Source organism: Moschus berezovskii, chromosome 6 (assembly GCF_049115385.1).
Source record: "Moschus berezovskii isolate FMDL1 chromosome 6, NW_MosBer_1.0, whole genome shotgun sequence".
Lineage (NCBI taxonomy): Eukaryota > Metazoa > Chordata > Mammalia > Artiodactyla > Moschidae > Moschus > Moschus berezovskii.
In genome coordinates this window covers 105,288,815-105,308,365 of record NC_142465.1, presented here as the reverse complement: position 1 = coordinate 105,308,365, position 19,551 = coordinate 105,288,815, and the positions used below count along the sequence as shown (strand labels likewise).

The window sequence follows — 19,551 nt, the reverse complement described above, 5'->3', positions numbered from 1 at the left end:
GTCCATTCTAAAGGAGATCAGTCCTGGGTGTTCATTGGAAGGACTAAAGCTGAAGCTCCAATACTCTGGCCACCACATGCGATGAGCTGACTCGCTGGAAAAGACTCTGATGCTGGGAGGGATTGGGGGCAGGAGGAGAAGGGGACGACAGAGAATGAGATGGCTGGATGGCATCACCGACTCGATGGAGGTGAGTTTGAGTGAACTCTGGGAGTTGGTGATGGACAGGGAGGCCTGGCGTGCTGTGATTCATGGGGTCACAAAGAGTCGGACACAACTGAGCGACTGAACTGAACTGAAACCTTCTGTATACTGAAATCAGAAGGCTCAAGTTATTGGTTAATGCTTCAGTTCACATTATTTCATTTGATACATTAATATCTGCCTTATCCAGGCATTGGATTTTTTTGAATTTATGGATGAGTATGGAGCAAGACTGGAGAAGGAAATGGCAACCCACTCCAGTATTCTCGCCTGGAGAATCCCAGGGACAGGAGCCTGGTGGGCTGCCGTCTATGGGGTCACACAGAGTCGGACACGACTGATGTGACTTAGCAGCAGCAGCAGCAGCATGGAGCAAGACTGACCATCTCTTTCCTATCTCCAAAGCCTGGGCTCCTTTTGCGACCTACCGCACCACATTTTGCTCCTGTAATACCTACAAAACCAAGTTATGCAGAGGAAAAAAAAGCTAAAATAAATTTTGCTCAAGGCTGACCATTGTACTGCAAACAGTAGCTCTGCTTCTGGGTAGGTAGTCTGTCTAAATTAGAGTGGATGAAAACAATATTTACTGTGTTGCTTATTGTGCCAGGGTACCTCTGAACAAGATTGTTGTGTATGTGTATGGTGACCTGGACAGCCTTGATATTTTCCTAACTTTGTGTACACTTTGTGCTTAGTCGTTCAGTCATGTCTGACTCTTTTGTGACACTATGGGTCTCAGCCTGCCAGGCTCTTCTGTCCATGAGGATTCTCCAGGCAAGAACACTGGAGTGGGTTGCCATGCCCTCTTTCAGGGATCTTCCCAACCCAGGGATCTAACCCAGGTCTCCTGCATTGAACGAGGATTCTTTCCTGTCTGAGCCACCAAGGAAGCCCATGGATAATGGAGTGGGTAGCCTATCCCTTCTCCAGGGGATCTTCCTGACCCAGAAATCGAACTGGGGTCTCATGCATTGCAAGCAAAGTCTTCACCAACTGAGCTACCAGGGAAGCCCCTTGTTTAAGCTCTAGACAGGTGTTTGCCTAAGTCAAGAGATAACCTTCTCCAGGAGATGTTCCCCACCCAGGGATTGACCCCACAATTCCTGCAGTGGCAGGTGAATTCTTCACCAAAGCGCCACCTGGGAAGCCCAGATCTACATATGGATATCACCATCAGATTAATTATACTATTTGCAGCTGAAGATGGAGAAGCTCTATGGTGGCGGTAGTTTAGTTGCTAAGTGGGTCTTAGTTGAGGCATGCAGTCTTTTTTTGTGGCACGGCTATTCTCTAGTTGCAGCCTGAGGGTTTAGTTGCCCCACAGCATGTGGGATCTTAGTTCCCTGAGCGGGGACTGAGCCTGATTTCCCTGAATTGGTAGCTGAATTCTTCACCACTAAACCACCAGGGAAGTCCCAATTGTATTTACCCTTCAGCAAGGGTAGATTGATGCATAAAAATTCTGTTTCAAAAGTTACTGTGGTCATAGCAAAGCAAAAGTAGAGATTTCAGCCTCTCTTTTTCTCTTGATGGTTTAGTGCTTTAATTTGTTCAGCATTGTCTCCAGTGGTCTCTAAGGTGCCTTTTTCAGACTTATGCTTTAAGTTTAAAGGATTATGACAGCACATAATCTTTGACCCTTAACTCATGTCACACAGAACACACTAGAGCTCCGTATATGTCACATCTTTAACTTCCAGTTCTAGTTTAAGGATGAGAGCGGTTTCCTAGGTCAATGAGCTAAAAACAGTAATAATGCTGACTAACAGTCAACTGCTCTTTTAAGTTAAGAGACTCCATTTTAGGTTTATTAAAAAAAAAAAAGCAGTTTCAGGTTCGGGTTAAAAGCAGAAATGCAGAGAGTTCCCATAGACATTTCTTCCTCATTCACAGCTTTCCCTGTTTTAAACACATTGCATTAGTTTGCTTTATTTGTTACAGCTGATGAACAAATTTTGCTACAATATTATGAACTGAAGTCCATAGACTACATTAGGGTTTACTCTTTATGTTCTATATGCTATGGCAAGCTTGGGCTTTCCTGTTGGCTCAGCCAGTAAAGAATCCGCCTGTGAAGTAGGAGGCTGGGGTTCAATCCTGGGTCAGGAAGAGTCTTTGGAGAAGGGAATGGCTATCCACTCCAATATTCTTGCCAGGAGAATTCCTTGGACAGGGAAGCCTGGTGGGCTACTGTCCATGGGGTCGCAAAAAGTCAGACACGACTGAGCAACTAACATTTTCACTTTCATAATGACATGAATTTGATAGGGATAGAGTAAAGGGACAAAGCAGATAATTAAATGGCTAATCCCACTGGTGATTGTAAGTAAAAAAGTATGAGAATGGGAAACCCCTGTAAGTTAATGATTGCTTAAAAAAGCAGGTTTGTTTAACTACAAAACCAAGCAGGCTTGCTTGGCAACAAAACCTTGCCAAACAGAAGCATGAGACATCTCTCAAAACAATAGAACAATGATGGCATGAGACCCACGTCCACCTAGTGAGCTCAGTAAGCTAATGACCCCTAGGACAAGCTGTGTGCACATATTAAAAAAACAATAAAATAGAAAGGTGACATTCAAAGTGAAAGACCCTCATGGTACTGAGACTTGAAACAATTTTACCATAGTGCTATGACTGTCCTGGCTTAACCACATAGGGACAAGAAAACTCCCCAGCCTGACGTGAGGGCAGAGCTGACACGATGGAAGCTTGACATCTATTCAAGAATGAGGAAAAAAGTGGTATTTCCCCCTCCCCATTTTTCCTTTGATTATTAATATAAAACTATAGCCCACTAAGTTCTCAGGCACAGCACCTTCTCATCCACCCACTTGTTAGCCTCACAAACCTCCTATTCTAATAAATCACTTCTTATCTATCACTTTGCCTCTCACTGGATTCTTTCTGTGCTGAAACATAAAGGAACTAGAGCTCTTGAGAATCTCTCAAAACACCACCTAGTACTTTTAAATTCATCATTACAGAATCACAGAGTACAGTTTCATTCCTTAAAAATCCCTTGGCCTCCCCCTATTCATCCCTCCAAATCTCTCCACCTTGGCCCTCAGACATGTCTTTTCAACATCTCCATAGTTACGCCTTTACCTAAATGTCAAATTGTTGCAATTTTACAGTATGTAGCTTTATCAGATTGCCTTCTTTCACTTAATAACCTGCACAAAAGGTTTTTTTTTATGATTTTTTCTTTACTTGAGAACTTTTCTTAAAGTCCCTGAACATTATGCCATTGTTTGGAGAGTCTACAGTGTGTTTAGCCATTTATATATTAACAGGCATCTTAGTTGCTTCCAAGTTTTGGCAATCATAAATACAGCTGCTATAAACACACTTGTGTAAGTTTGAATAAACATCAGTTTTCAACTCATACCTGTAACTGCCAAAAAGTGAGACTGTTGGGTGATCTGGCAAGTATATTAATTTCATAAGAAACTGACAAACTGTCTTCTAAAGAGTCATCTGCTTTTTATTGTCACCACTTGGTGAAACTTCTAAATCATTTCAAGGATCAAAATAACTCACCAGGAAAAAAAATTTTGTTCATTGAAGACCGATTTCTGCTATTACTGTCTTAAGACTCTGTTTGTAAACTCTGTTCCAACTGGACCAGTCTCACTGTAGCAGATCCTTAGGGTTGAAATCTTATCACCCCACAAAAGTCCTTAAAAGGGTAATGTAGACAGGTGATGATATATTTGCTGATGCTGTTTAGTCACTAAGTCCTGTCCAACTCTTTTGCAACCCCATGGACTGTAGCCCACCAGGCTCCTCTGTCCATGGAATTTCCCCAGCAAGAATACTGGACTGGGTTGCCATTTTCTTCACCAAGGGATCTTCCTGGACCGGGGATTGAACCTGCCTTTCCTGCATTGTCAGGCAGGTTCTTCGTCATAGAGCCACCAGGGAAGCCTGATGATGTATTTAAGATCTTTCAAAAATAAAAATGGAGTAACTATGGTTCACACATACAAAATGGAGCCAGATGGCCTTAGGTGGAGGTAGTTTCAGATGCATTCTTGCATCTGAAAACTTGCAGATGCATCACTGAGAACTTAAACTTTCTGAATTAAATCAGACTCAAGACCATCACCAGACATTTTCAAAATAGTATCTGCAAGCAGTGCCAGGTGCAAACATAGTTTCAAAGGGCCTCCCTCCTACACCTGCAACTGTGTAACAACAAACATTTTGAGCCCCAAACAACTCCTGTTTAAACAAGCATTCTTATTTGTTCCCAACTCTAATCCTAATTTCTGACAATTTATATAATCATGTAATTTTTGGCCTTTATAACCTTTCCTCATTTTGTAGTCTCAGAACATAATAGCCTGGGGGTTTGATCTGTGTATAATCTCCTGAGAACAGTGGTGCTAACAAGCCAAAAATCAACACCTTTTAGGGTAGGTTTTTGTGTGTGGGTGGCTACACACAACAGGGTTTCTATTCTTGGAGGTCTTGGTTACCACAGGTTGACCCTCAAAGAGACAGAGCCTTATCCCCATCTCTGCTAGGCCAGGGAGACTCTCAGGCTGTGGAGATTTATGCAGACTTTTTCCTGCTCAGATAGGAAGGGACCCAGCATGGCAGACAGCCTGAGCAGAGGGCTGTGCTCTTAGATCCACCGTTAGTCCACCAGGTCCCCATCAGGCATTTGGCAGGTTGGAAAGGACCCAAAGACCCTTCAACGGCAGGCATCCTGTTTACAAGTGTTCTGACTTTCTTTTTTGCCTCAACATCCTGAGAAATGAAACTCAGGAAGTGGGGCGTAACTAGATCTAGGGCGGAGTGCGGAAGGTGGAGGGTGGTGGGGAGGGAGGGTTATCTAGTACCATCTGGGGTACCATCCGCTCTATGGGCCTAATTTTCCAGACCCTGCATCCGGTGTCTCGCTTAGATCTTAGCAGACGGTTGAGACCTGGATATGGGAGACAGCCGCGGATGGAGAGGGATGTGGTCGCCCCACAGGGAAGCTGGAGGCACCGGGAGAGGGCGGCGCAGCCCTGAGAGGCCGCTTCCCGGTTTGGCCGCCTCTGGTCCAGAGCAAAGTCATAGTGAAAGAGGAACCGCAACCGAGAGAAGAGAAAGAAGAAACTGCCTTCTCGGTCTCAAGCAGGTTGCAAACCCTCCAGGGCTGTCCCAATACGGGCTGAACATCTGGCCTGGTTGCGTGATTTGAAAAAAATTTAACTTGATTTCTCCCTGGAAGGCTGTGCGCCTAAACCGCCCTCTTCATAGGAGTTTGCAGAACTTTAGTGGGTGACTGGGAGATTCCTTAGGGTAAGCTCTGTGGTCTAGGGATTAAGGGCTTCGAAAGGCTGACAGAGGGCGGCAGGTGTTCTTAGTGACCTGGTTCAGGGTCTTTCCCCTTTTTATGTCTCCGTCTGTCTAGCTCCCAGGATTGTATCTTAATTGAAAAGTTGAGATCCCTTTGGAACTGGCCTGAATTCCCCTCTTTTCCAGAAACACAGAGGTCTCAGAGTTCTTGGGGAGACTTGTCTTTCCACTTTGTCTGAAGAGCCTTAAGCTCCCGCTGGCAGTATAAGGGTGTTAAAAAAAAAAAGAAAAAATTCCCTTCCTGGTGTCATGCAGGTTAACTGTGTCACCGTTTTCATACTGTATTGCTTTTATTAACTAAAATTTCACAAACGAAGACCTGATTGAGACGAAGAGGCAGTTTTTGGCTCGATTGTTAGAGCCCCAACTCGGAGACACAGGTGCAGGAAGCTCTGGGTTGTGACTGACACACTAAAAAAAAAAAAGGAGGAAGTTTATTTATTTCTTTAAATGTGATAAGCCATGGGTTTGTTACAGAACTTGTTTCTCAAGCATTAAAACTTCAGTTGATAAGTGAAGTGTGTTAAGCAAGGACTTGTTGCGTGAACACAGGGAAGGGAGGAAGGGAGATCTTGAGGGAGACAACAGGATTTCTTGGGGTACCTTGAGGCCACAGGAATTCGCAGGTGTTACTCTGTCCTTCTGTGTGGCACAAAACAAAGATACAAAGAAGTTCTAGTTCTTGAATTCTGAAATCGGACCCTCGCTTTCCAACTCCATTTTTGTATGCTAAACACTTCATTATAATAATGATCACTCTATTATAATTTCAATTTGTCGTTGCTCTTAGCTCTGTCAGTTTTTCGGTGGTACTATAAACTGTGATCTTTTAAATGTCGCTGTCTTGAATAGACACCAGAGAAGACATTAAACTTGCCTCAGCCATTCTGGAAAATCCATCCAGACCTCTCCCACACAAGACCCAGGTTCCTGCTTCATTCTCTTCATCAGAATTTGCAGAGCTTTTGTTTTTCAGTTCCTACCATAGTAGTAAACAATCAGCAGATACTTGGTGACTGGATAAGAAGTGATTAGTAATGCAAAAAATATGGAAAAAATGAGGCTGCCACTCTGACTAGATACGTTACACAGCTGCTACAGTAGATAACCTCCTAAATTTCATTGATAGCACAGTGTAGATTTACTTACCACTCATGTAGCTGTGAAATATAGGCGTTTCTAGTTAGAACACAGCTTTCTTCCACGTGGAAATTCAGGCACATAAGTTTCTTTCATCTTGAGGCTGTGCTACCTCTAAAGTCTCCTTGTTTTTTTTTTTTCCCCACAAACAGAGAAAGACAAAGATTTTTGTGAAGACATGTCTGAGCTTGGGTGGCCTCAACCTGCAGGGACTTGAAGTAGGACTTTGGTTTCTGGCCAGAGATTGAAGTCAGGCTGAGTGCTGAATCCTGGCCATTAGGATTCATTTCCAGAAAGTGAATTTCCACAGAGAAACCAAAACTAGTGAGGGAAAACAGTACGAGTGAATAGGCACACCCTGGCAAGCCCAGAGCGTCGGGTCCTTGTGGTAGTTTGAATCACTTTTATGAGATTTTTTTCTGGGTTTCCTTTGGCCAAACATCTTGCTTTGGCTCATTCTGAGTCCAGATTTAGAATATATCAGTGTCCTCCCATGTGTGTACCCATATTTCTTAGCCAAGATGGGTTCTAGTGAAGAGGCCTGTGGGCAGGTTGACACTACTCCCTTTTTGATTTACAAAGAGCCTTGCTGTGGGTGTATTCTTGGAAAGGTCCTCTGGACCTTGACAATGAGAAAAGTACTATCTCATATCTGAACAGGATTTAGCTCCTCCTCCTCTTTATCTTGGGGTATCTGTCCACAGGGGACAAAGTCCAGATAGCTTTGGACAGCTAAGTGGACAGCTCGGAGTCCACTTAGCTTGTGCCTCATTTCCAACAGCACAAGAGATGACTCTAAACATGGCCACCTGATGTGAAGAGTCGCGTCACTGGAAAAGACCTTGATGCTGGGAATGATTGAAGGCAGGAGGAGAAGGGGATGACAGAGGATGAGATGGTTGGATGGCATCACTGACTCAATAGACATGAGTTTGAGCAAGCTCCAGGAGATGGTGAAGGACAAGGAAGCCTGGTGTGTTGCAGTCTATGGGGTCACAAAGAGTTGGGCAAGGCTGAGTAACTGAACAACAACAACATGTACATTTTTGGAAGGTCTGCACCCAGTGACATAGTCACATGATGCTGTTCAGTTGCTAAGTCATGTCCAACTCTTTGTAAACTCAAGGACTGTAGCACACCAGGCTCCTCTGTCCTCCATTATCTTCCAGAGTTTGCTCAGATTCATGTTCCTTGAGTCAGTGATACTATCTGACCATCTTATCCTCTGGCATCCCTTTCTCCTTTTGCCTTCTGAAAAGACCCATCATCAGGGTCTTTTCCAATGAGTAAGTTCTTCACATCAGGTGACCACAGTATTACAGCTTCAGCAACAGTCATTCCAACGAATGTTCAGGACTGATTTCCTTTAGGATTGACTGATTTGATCTCCTTGCAGTCCAAGGCACTCTCAAGAGTCTTATCCAACACCACAGTTCAAATGCATCAATTCTTTGGCACTCAGCTTTCTTTATAGTCCAACTCTCACATCCATACATGACTACTGGAAAAGCCATAGCTTTGACTAGATGGACTTCTGTTGGCAAAGTAATGTCTCTGCTTTTTAATATGCTGTCTAGGTTGGTCATAGCTTTTCTTCCAAGGAGCAAACATCTTTGAATTTCATGGCTGCAGTCACCATTTGCAATGATTTTGGAGCCCAAGAAAATACAGTCTGTCACTGTTTCCATTGTTTCCCCATCTATTTGCCATGAAGTAATGGGACTGGATGCCATAATCTTAGATTTTGAATATTGAATTTTAAGGCAGCTTTTCACTCACTTTCATCAAGAGGCTGTTTTGCATGAGAGGTGGAGTCTAAACTGAGAGGCTGCTAGTTTCTTTTCAGCCAAATGTTAACAGAAGTTCCTTTCAATTCACATTTCCTGCTTTGCAACTGCTGAGAAAAGGTACCACCAAATCCTTTTTTTTCCCAAGCAGAAACATGACAACGACAGAGGCGTCTTTAAAAATCTTAGAGACAGATCTTACCTACAGAGAGAACTTGGAGATGTGGAGATCTGGTAAGGTAAAATTGATAAACTTTGACAAAACAAAACGGGAACTGGGGAGAGGAGTTCTTATACTACTTATCACTGAGAGCAGAGTAGAAATAGTGCTTCACAGTTAACCTCCATAGAAGGAGAGATGTTTTGAGGGACCAGAGTTGGGTAAGAGGGTAGGTGTGTAATTGTTATGTTAGTTATTCTGCTACTGGATATGTTACTTAAATAGTACTGCACAGTGAATTATGTTATAGGAGGCTAAGAGAAAAATGGTCTTTGGGTTTTGTTTTTAATTAGTCTTCGTATTTTCTCCAGGTTGCTGGCTACTTGCATTCTGGCAACTCACATTATGATGTTAAATAATAGATGATTATATCCCAAAGTGATGGCAAACAGACACCAACAATTTTGTAATACATATACTAATAAAAGTTACCCATACCTCCTATATAACACAGGGAATTCTGCTCAATATTATGTAACAACCTAAGTGGGAAAAGAATTTGAAAAAGAATAAACACATGTATATGTTAAAAAAAATTAACCATGACACCTATGCTGTAGTCTGTTTGAAACTAATAATAATATATTTGGAATCTGTTATTTGTTAGACACAGAGCTACAAAGCCGAATTGTATTTAGACCCTGCCTTCAGGGCTTCATCATCTCAGGGACAGACAAATGAGTTACTACAATTTTATGTGATTTGTACTATGAGGTATTTAATGAAACCTGGAGAATCCCAGGGACGGCGGAGCCTGGTGGGCTGCTGTCTATGGGGTCGCACATAGTCAGACACAACTGAAGTGACTTAGCAGCAGCAGCGGCAACAGGGAATTGGTGATGGCTTTACTTGTGAAGATACTTTTGATCTGGGCTTTGAATGAGTTGTCACATTTTCTGGAAGAAGTATGAGTAAAAGTCACAATTTTGTGTTCAAAAAAAATCTAAACAAATACAAAAGTATATTTTCTTACCCTTGGGCACAGAACTGTCCTGAAAAATTTTCTTTTGGAATTAAGAGTAAATGTGATTTTCAGTGATGTCATTAAGTGTTTCAGATGAAATCTATTGAGGCTCATTTATGTGTTCAAATGACTTTCCCTTTGTCTTTCCCTGTGTCTCTCTCCAGCTTTCCCAAGTGGTTCAGTTGGTCAAGAATCTGCCTGCAATTCAGGAGATGCAGGTTTGATAACTGGATGGGGAAGATCCCCTGGAGGAGGGCATGGCAACCCACCCCAGTATTCTTGCCTGGAGAATCCCATGGACAGAGGAGCCTGGCAGTCTCTAGACCATGGGGTCACAAAGAATCAGACATGACTGAAGTGACTGAGCATGCATGCACTGTCTCTCTCTTGCTTAATGTCTCTCTCTGTCTCATGGGCTCTGGTGTACTTCTGTGTTCTCTCTCTCTTTTTTTCATTCTCTGGACTTTTGATTATAGCACATCTTCAGCTAAGCTTTATATCATCCTGTTTAGAATACATTACCAAAGTAGTTTATATAATGTGTCTTACCAGAAAATTTCAGAAGTGATCATAAAAATGAAATGAGCATCTTTTAAACATAACCATTTTAGTTAAATTAAGGGATTTCCTGGTGGCTCAGATAGTATAGAGTCTGCCTGCAATGCTGGAAACCTAAGTTTGATCCCTGGGTCGGGAAGATTCCCTGGAGAAGGACATGGCAACCCACTTCAGTATTCTTGTCTGGAAAATCCCCTGGAGGAGGACACCAGTCTCTTCTGTTCATGGGATTCTAAAGGCAAGAATGCTAGAGTGGGTTGCCATGTCCTCCTCCAGGGGATCTTCTGGACCCAGGGATCAAACCTGCGTCTCTAATGTCTCCTGCATTGGCAGGTGGGTTCTTTACTACTAGTGCAACTTGGGAGCTGAGAATTAATTTCTTATTGTTCTCTAAAGAGACTTTGTTTGATAAAATCATGAATAATTATTGATTTTTTAAAAGTTACCTGCAAAAACTGGCTCTATTGGTATATAGATCCTTTGTAATTTATTTATTTCTATTTTTAAAAATTTTAATCTTTGGTAATTTAAAAGCAGATGTAGAGTTTGAAAGTAGGAACTGGACCTAGACCTACCCACCAGCAAATTCTTTAGCATTTTTAGTTTATAGTAAATTTGATGATAGAAAGAACATAGCTTATGCAAGTTTTTTCTTCAGTCCAGTAGAAAGAATACTTTTTATAGCTTTTACTGAACTTCTATTTTCTGCTAAAAATATGCATTTTCTTCTCTCTTCTTCCATTCTCCCCTCTCCCTGAACTTTACTTTTTATCTGGGACAATAGGATATTGAAGTTCCTGAAACACAGGGCTTCATCTAAGCCACGTAGATGAAACTACCTGAGCAGCACAAAGGTGAAATCTAATTAAAAAAAATTTTTTTTCTTTATTTTTTTTATTGGAGGCGATTATTTTACAATATTATATTGGTTGGTTTTGCCATACATTGACACGTACATGAGTTCCCCCTCCTGAACCCCCCTCCCCCCTCCCTCCTCCCTTTATCCTCCCTCTGGGTCATCCCCGCACACCAGCCCCGAGCATCCTGTAACATGCATCGACCCTGAACTGGTGATTCGTTTCACATATGACAACAGACATGTTTCAATGCCAAGTAAGTTAACTAAGTTTTCTAGGACATGAAACTAAAAGTTAAAACCAGTAGACCAGTAATATGGTTCATTTCTCTGTTCTTCTGTAAGACAATTCCTATTATCACTTTTCAAGCTGGAAATTTGAAGGTTTTTGTGTTGAGTGTACTATAAGAGGCATATGAATTTAGAGGGAGACAGAAAGAGAATGCACCTTAGGAAAGTGTCAGGGAGGAAGAAAATTTCCTCCGCTCTTCTTAATTAAATTAACTTGAGACAGGTGAAGTGAAGTGAAGTCGGTCAGTCATGATCGACTCTTTGCGATCCTGTGGACTGTGGCCCACCAGGCTCCTCCGTCCAAGGGATTCTCCAGGCAAGAATACTGGAGTGGGTTGCCATTTCCTTCTCCAGGGGATCTTCCCGACCGAGGGATCGAACCCAGGTCCCCTGCATTGTGGGCAGGTGCTTTAACCGCTGAGCCAACGGGGAAGCCCCATGAGACAGGTAGCAAGGGAAAATCAAACAAAAGTTGAATAACATGTTTACGTGGGACAGACCCAGGAAAACTGAGTAACTGGCCAAAATGACCAGAAACTTCACCTTAAATACCATCTCCAGCTAAACATGAAAGATGTTAGGGGTAGTAGTTTGGGACTTCAAAGGGAAGGGAGTTAACTGACATGGAAATGGAAAACCAAATGTTTGTCGAGTAAAGGTTTGCAGTGCTGTGCAGAGATAATGATCTTTAGGGACACAGTGAACTCTGATCTCCAGGCCCTGCTCAGCGTCCCTCACATACTCAGCCCCTATTCTTTGCAGATATATGTGGTGGCAGCTGTATTCTGGGGACAGATGCTACCTAAATTCTTTTAGGCAGTTAGGGGGAGGCCCAAAGTTTCTTCTTGAGTTTTTTATGGGCATTAATGGTTTTCAGCTCAAAATAATCTACATGCCAAGGAGACATTCCTGAGGTGGCAATTTTTATTCCCCTACCAAAAGAAGTAGAAGAGAAGTAAATATGCAAGAAAGAAAAGTGGAACATGAAGCAAGGGAGGTTGTTGGGAACAAGACAAAAGGAAATAAAGAAGAAAAAGAGGGGACTTTTAGAAGATCCTAAGGGGGCAAATAGGGGATTCAGTGGAGAGATGTAACAGGAGATTTACATCTCACTTCTCTAACAATGAAAAAAAATTGTGGAAGTCATAACATACTGAGTTTCTAAGAGGGTTGTGCTTTAAGGTACAGCCAGAAAGCATGAAGGTCGAGATTTTTATATGGAGTCCACATCCAAATGTCACTGTATAGCTTTTAAATAAGCCAATCCTGTCTTCTTTCCTCTATCTAGCATTTAAACTGAGCACCACCCTCCCCACATCATTGTGAAAGATATACGTGAAGTGAGAGAAATGTAGTGGTTAAAGAAAGTCAGCAGGAACTTTTTAAAAATATAACTGACATTCAGTAAAATTCATTCTTTTTTTTTCAAAAATAAATATTCATTTTATTTGGTATTTCAAAAAATCAGATTTTTCTGTAGCTAATTTATTTATGAATGTTGTTCTTAAGTTGACATTCAGAAGATAAGATTCTACCCAGCAATCCGACTACTGAGCATATACCCTGAGAAAATCATAAAAAGACACATGTACCCCAGTGCTCACTGCAACATTATTTAGATTAGCCAGGATATGGAAGCAACCTAGATGTTTGTTGACAGATGAATGGATAAAGAAGTTGTGGTACATATATACAGTGAAATACTACTCAGCCATGAAAAGGAATGAATCTGAGTCAGAAGTGAAGTGGATGAACCTCTAGAGCCTGTTACACAGAGTGAAGTAAGTCAGAAAGAGAAAGATTAATATCATATATTAATGCATATGTATGAAATCTAGAAAGATAGTACCGATGGTCCTATGTGCAGGGCAGCAAAGGAGACACTGACATAAAGAACAGACTTTTGGACACAGTAGGAGAAGGAGAGGGTGTGATGATTTGAGAGAATAGCATTGAAAAATATATATCACCATGTGTAAAATACATAGCCAGTGGGAGTTTGACATATGATGCAGGAAACTGAAAGCTGGTGCTCAGTGATAACCTTGAGAGATGGAGTGGGGAGGAGTGAGGTGGGAGGGTGGAGTTTAGGAGGGAAGGGACATATGCTTGCCTATGGCCTATTCATGTTGATGTATGGCAGATGCCATAACAGTATTGTAAAGTAATTATGCTCCAATTAATATAAATAAATAAATTTAAAAAGCAGGCATCATTCAGTTCAGTTCAGTTCAGTTCAGTTCAGTCACTCAGTCATGTCCGACTCTTTGCGACCCCATGAATTGCAGCACGTCAGGCCTCCCTGTCCATCACCAACTCCCGGAGTTTACCCAAACTCATGTGCATCGAGTCGGTGATGCCATCCAGCCATCTCACCCTCTGTCGTCCCCTTCTCCTCCTGCCCCCAATCCCTCCCAGCATCAGGGTCTTTTCCAATGAGTCAACTCACCCATGAGGTGGCCAAAGTATTGGAGTTTCAGCCTCAGTCCTTCCATTGAACAACCAGGACTGATCTCCTTTAGAATGGACTGGTTGGATCTCATACGTTAATGCGTATATATGGAATCTAGAAAAATGGTTCTGATGAATGTATTTGCAGGGCAGGAATGGAGACATAGACATAGAGAATGGACTTAGGAGGGGGAGGTGAGCGGGACAAACTGGGAGAGTAGCATTGACATATATACACTACCGTGTGCAAAATGGATAGCTAGTGGGAAGCTCAGGGAGCTTACTTTGGTCAGGGCTCTGTGATGATCTAGAGGGGTGGGATGGGAGGGTGGGAGGAGGCTCAAGAGGGAGGGGATCTATGTATACTTACAGCTGATTCATGCTGTTGTATAGCAGAAACCAGCACGACACTGTAAAACATCTATCCTTCAATTAAAAATAAATAAAAAAATAAAAGTCATTCTTTTGGTGTACACTTCTAGTTTTGACAAATACATATAGTTGTGTAGCCACATCACAATCATTATAAAGAACAGTTCTGCCCACACCCACACCTTTGTAAACATTGCTTTCCTCTCTATCCACCCTTTGATAAAAACTGATCTGTTATCTTTCCTTATACTCTTGCTTTAGAAGAATGTCGATGGAGTCTGACTGTTTTCACTAAGCATCGTGCATTTGAAATTCATCCATATTGTACTGTGTTATCAATAGCATAGTGTTAAGAAGGAGAGATATTATTTACAAGGACTCCTGCAATAGGAAAAATGCTCTGATAAAGGTTCTCATTTTATAAACAGGTCAAGAAGTGGGTTGGACACTTGTGGGGGAAGAGAGCATGAAGTGTAAAGAGTGGGTGATATCCTGAAGTTAGCACTTCCCACTTGTGTCCCGGGGACATGAACTCATGATCACACATGAGCTATGATGCATCTCACTTCTCTTTTTAGAGCTTGTTTACATTTTCAGGCAAGCCAGAGTTTGGGGATTTTGGGGGGAGAGTGAGCCTCACTAAAATTTAACAAGCCAAAGAAAAATAAGAAATGAGCAATTGTGAATATAAAGTCAAGTTTTTCTTTTCTCCTAATACCAAGTGGTATTTATTTATCTTTCTATCAGCTGAAGGATATTTGAATTGTTGCCAATTTTGGTGATGACGAATAAAAAGGTGAAACAAAAGCCACTCAGTTGTGTCCGACTCTTTGTGACCCCATGGATTATACAGTCTATGGAATTCTGCAGGCCAGAATACTGGAGTGGGTAGCCTTTCCCTTCTCCAAGGGATCTTTCCAAGCCAGGGATTGAATCCAGGTCTCCTACATTTACAGGTGGATTCTTTACCAGCTGAACCATGAGGGAAGTCCAATAATGAATAAAGTTAACATAAATATTCAAGTCTAGGTTTTTGTGTAAATGGAAGTTTTCATTCCTCTTGCATAGACACCAAAGGATTCTTGCATTGCTAGGGCATATGGTAAGGATATGTTCACCACACCTAACTGCCAAGATGTTTTCCAAAGTGGCTATACAGTTACATTTCCAACAGTTCATGGGAATTCCATTTGTGTCTTTTCTTCCCTATCACTTAGTTTTGTTATTTTGTTTTACTTGCCACTCTGATGCACATATTGTGGCAGCTCACTGTATCTTACTATCTGTTTCCCTAATGACTGGTTATGTTGGTTTCTTGATTCATGGCAGCCAGCAGGGAAGTCACAGGAGCTGTCTAGGGCTGCTAGAGTCAGCAGTCATGGGTGAAAGGAGGCCTTAGTTCCCAGGAGCCTGCTGGGAACTTGGTGTCACAGGAGTCACTTGGGTCACTGGAGCTGGTAGGCACCTGGGAGAGGGGGGCCTTGCTTGGTGAGTCTGCAGGGAGTCACACAGGGCTGCAGGAGTCAGACTGATGGGGAAGGCAGATCTGGGAGATGTAGTGAAGGCAGGTGCTGTTTTACTCCCCCTTTCCCACAGGGAGAGGGTCTCTCTCCGTGCTGGACTGCCCAGTCCTGAGGGAAGGGTTTTGGGGGCTTGGTCCCCAAGAGTTCACTGGGAGCCAAATGTCACAGGAGCCCCACCTGGAGCTGCTGGAGTTGGCAGATGCAGGGGGTAGACAGGAGCCTGGGCTCCTAGGAGCCCACAGGAAGCCCTGGATGGAAGCTGTCTAAGGCTGCATTATCTGCCTGGAATTGCTAGAGCACACAGGAGCTGGGATGAGGCAGGGGGTGGGTGTGCCTGGAATCCTTGGCTATGGGGAAGGTATTTTATTGTGCAGATAATTTTCAAATTGACATTTCTACTGGGAGGAGAGTGGATGTGACTTCTAGAAACATTTTCCCTTCTTTCTAATCTCTTTGCCTTTTTTACTTTTGCCTTATTTACTTTTCTTGCCTTATTGGCACTCATAGAAACTCTAGTAAAATGTTCAATTGGATTGGTGAGAGCAGACATCCTTGCCTTGTTCCTGACCTTTGGAGGAAGGCCTTCACTTTTTCACCATTAAGTATCATGTTAGCTGCCCTATTTCTATGAAAAGTGAAAGTTCAGTTCATAGTTTGTTGGGCTTTGTTATTTTGGATGACTGTTACGTTTTTCCACATTTTATGTCATAATTATAGACATGGTCATATCCATTTCTCTTCTCTTATTCGGTTAATATGATGAATTGTAGTGATTAATTTTCTAATGCTCCTCTCAGAACTTCTAACCAAATTTGTTATTTATGGAGGCAAATCTGAATTGTTTGTATGTTTCGTTTCATTCTGATTTCTACTCTTTTCATTTCTCACTCTCTTATTAGCTCTTCTTCCAATAACTGGAAGACTCTCCAGGGGAGAAAGCTTCAGTTTCTCTTTTCTCTAGTCACTTTTGGGCTGTGGTCATCTCTCCTGGACATGGACCTTTAGTGAGAGAGTTTGGCAATAGAGGAGGTGATGTACAGCTGACTTTACATGTTGATTCTGTGATAAATTTTTCTTTCTAATACCTCCATGAGATTGAGATTATGACATTTCTATTTACAGGTAAAGATCTCCGAAAGAAATGCCTAGCAATTACATCTCCTGTTACACCTGCCAAGCTGTACTGCTGCATTGTGATTATCTTTATACTTGTAGCTCTAATTGTGGCGTTACTTTCCATTCTTGTGGCAGGTGAGTTACCTATTCTCCTTGTTGTACCATGTTCTTTGCACATTCACATTGGCAATAAGTATTTATTGAGCTCTGTTATGTGCCAGGATGTGTGAAATGCTTGAAGTGTATCAGTGAACAAAATAGTCCTATTCTATTAATAGCAGGAAGATGCAGATGTTATAATATAGGGTAACAGGTTGAGATGAATGTAAGTGTCCAGGGCAAGCCTCCTTGAGAAAACGACTTTTCAGCAAACTGTTGAAGGAGATGAAGAAGCCATTGGCTATGTGCGGAAAGCATTCCAGGTGGCAGGAACAAGTAGAATGAAAGGAGGAATCTCCTGGTAGGTTTGGGGAAGAGCACGGAGGCTTCTACAGCTGAAGCAAGGTGAGAATGAGGAAGAGTAATGGGCTGGGGGTCAGGGAGGTCACAGCCTAGTGGGTCAGGTAGAGACTCTGGCTTTTAATCTGAGTGCAGTGGAGGGTATCAGGAAGAGGGAAATTGTAGGAGAGGAATGCCATGATCTGAATTTCATTGTAGAATAATGTTTTGACTGCTACATTGAGAATCATGTAATGTGTATATTTATTAACATAATAGTTTTCATAAAACATTCTATTCTAAGGCAAATCCTCAACATAATAAAACCACTTGGGAAAAGCAACTGCCACTAGTTTGTACTCAGCAAATGATCACGGATCTCAGTATTCCATTTTCCCAGAAACCAAAAAGGAAAAACGACCTCAAAAGACTTGTTTTGGCAAGCAGTGAAGTGCAATCACATTTCCAAGTATTGAGTAACAGTTGTTGTTTTATAAATGACTGATAAGGCTGATAGCATTCTAAGAGGCATTAGAAATGCACTTGAGAATATGTTCCTGGAAGTAAAATAAGATGAGAGAAAATTATGTAATGGATGGTGCCAAAATACATATAAAGGAAAACTATTCATTTGGAAAAACAGACAAATTTGGCCTTGGAAAACATTTCTAAAAGTCTGTCTACCTATAGAAAGTAGCCCCTGTTCAGATTTTGAGAAAAGCAAAAGATTATTAGCCAAGGCCATAAAAGTACAAGAGTCTAGCTGTTCTTTGGCCGTGCTTTTCTTCAAACCCCTCATTTTGGAATTTAGTTATCCTGTACCTACATATACATGTACACAGGTATATATGTATATATACATATGTAAAAAAAGACTGACCTCAGGATGGTAAGTGGACAAATAGATAAAAGGGATGAGAAATTTTATTTGTTATACTTCACTGTGTCTTTACAACTTTTAGTGAGAAGCAGAGAGACAGACTCACAAGTTCTGTATGTCACCTGCCCAAAAGGTTGGATTGGATTTGGGTGTAAGTGTTTTTATTTTTCTGAAGACTCAAAGAATTGGACATTCAGTCAGAGATCCTGTGCTTCACTGGAAGCTGTTCTTGCTCAGTTTGAAACAGAGGAGGAGCTGGTAAGGAATATTTTTGGATCATGTTCTTTGTTAAATACTTAGCCCCTGATATAGGCTGCACAGGGTGACAGCTGAAAGAAGAGGAAGAATCGCATTCCAGGCAGACTTGGGGGCTTGGAGTGCATATTAGTGCCTGATATTTCTTGGGTATGTTCTCTGCCTGGAACCCTGTGACACAATTTGGACACATTCTCTCATGTAATCCTCATAGTTAATCTTCAAATTAGATATATTGTTCCCACTGTAAAAAGAAGTATGGTAATCATGTAATTTATCATCCAAATTGGGACATTTTGGGGAGTGAAAGTGACAATATTATGTTGGAATGTTGGAAGTGACAATATTATGTTGGAACCACAGGTATAACCTGGGACTTTCCCAGTCAAATTGGGATGTGTGATCACTTTAATGTAATTTAGGATCAGAGACATTTGAGTGACTTAAGCTGAGAACTGGGGACTAGTCTTTTCCCTTCAGTGTCTAAGCTTCTCAGTCTTACCAGGCTGTCATCCAAAGAGAGAAGGCTGGGGGGAAGAGGACTCAAGGGTAAAATGAAGGAGACATGTGTTTTTGCTTTCTGTGTTTTATAATAGAACTTTCTGAAAAGATACAAAGGCCCTTCTGACCATTGGATTGGCCTTAGCAGAGAATCATCACAGCATGCTTGGAAGTGGACAGACAACTCTAAATATAATGCCTCGTAAGTTTTTAGGCTGCCTTCTATTGTATGAATATGTAGTTATGGGTGTGAGTTGTATTTATGGGAATGTAAATTTAATATCATGAAAGGTTTCCTGCATGATGTAAGAAATAGAAATCCTTTGTATGCTCTTCTGTTTATTAGCAGTGCCTTTGGGAAAAGTTTACATATCATGTTTTCAGTTGAAATCTTTAGCATGATGATGACATTAGACATAGTTCTTCTGCTTTCACCCACTGACTTAAACTGTGCTGAAATCCATATTTAGAATGTAGAGAGAACAGCTGAGGTATTCTGGGGTCCTATAGTTTTGGAAAGCCACTGAAGAATTGGTATCCACAGACCCTCAGTCCACTCTGCCAGCTGCTCTGTTTACTCCTAAAAGGAATAAACAGGGACCCAGAGGGAATCCCTCCCTGTGTGATAATTTATCGC

General features: G+C 41.8%; 1 protein-coding gene across 7 annotated transcripts in view; it reads left to right on the top strand.

The window, feature by feature from the left end:
* Positions 1 to 19,551, top strand: part of CLEC2D (C-type lectin domain family 2 member D) — a 42,195-nt gene continuing 22,644 nt past the window's right edge. The window contains exons 1-5 of one of the 7 annotated variants that reach the window (XM_088837351.1): positions 8,011 to 8,723; positions 9,838 to 9,891; positions 16,847 to 16,975; positions 18,241 to 18,416; positions 19,010 to 19,116. In XM_088837351.1, the coding sequence (XP_088693477.1) occupies positions 8,645 to 8,723; positions 9,838 to 9,891; positions 16,847 to 16,975; positions 18,241 to 18,416; positions 19,010 to 19,116 (545 nt within the window). In that variant the 5' untranslated portion in view covers positions 8,011 to 8,644. Of the gene's footprint in view, positions 191 to 8,010; positions 8,724 to 9,837; positions 9,892 to 16,846; positions 16,976 to 18,240; positions 18,417 to 19,009; positions 19,117 to 19,551 lie in introns of those variants that run through there. The other 6 variants (XM_055394333.2, XM_088837356.1, XM_088837355.1 and 3 more) reach the window with 6 other exon arrangements.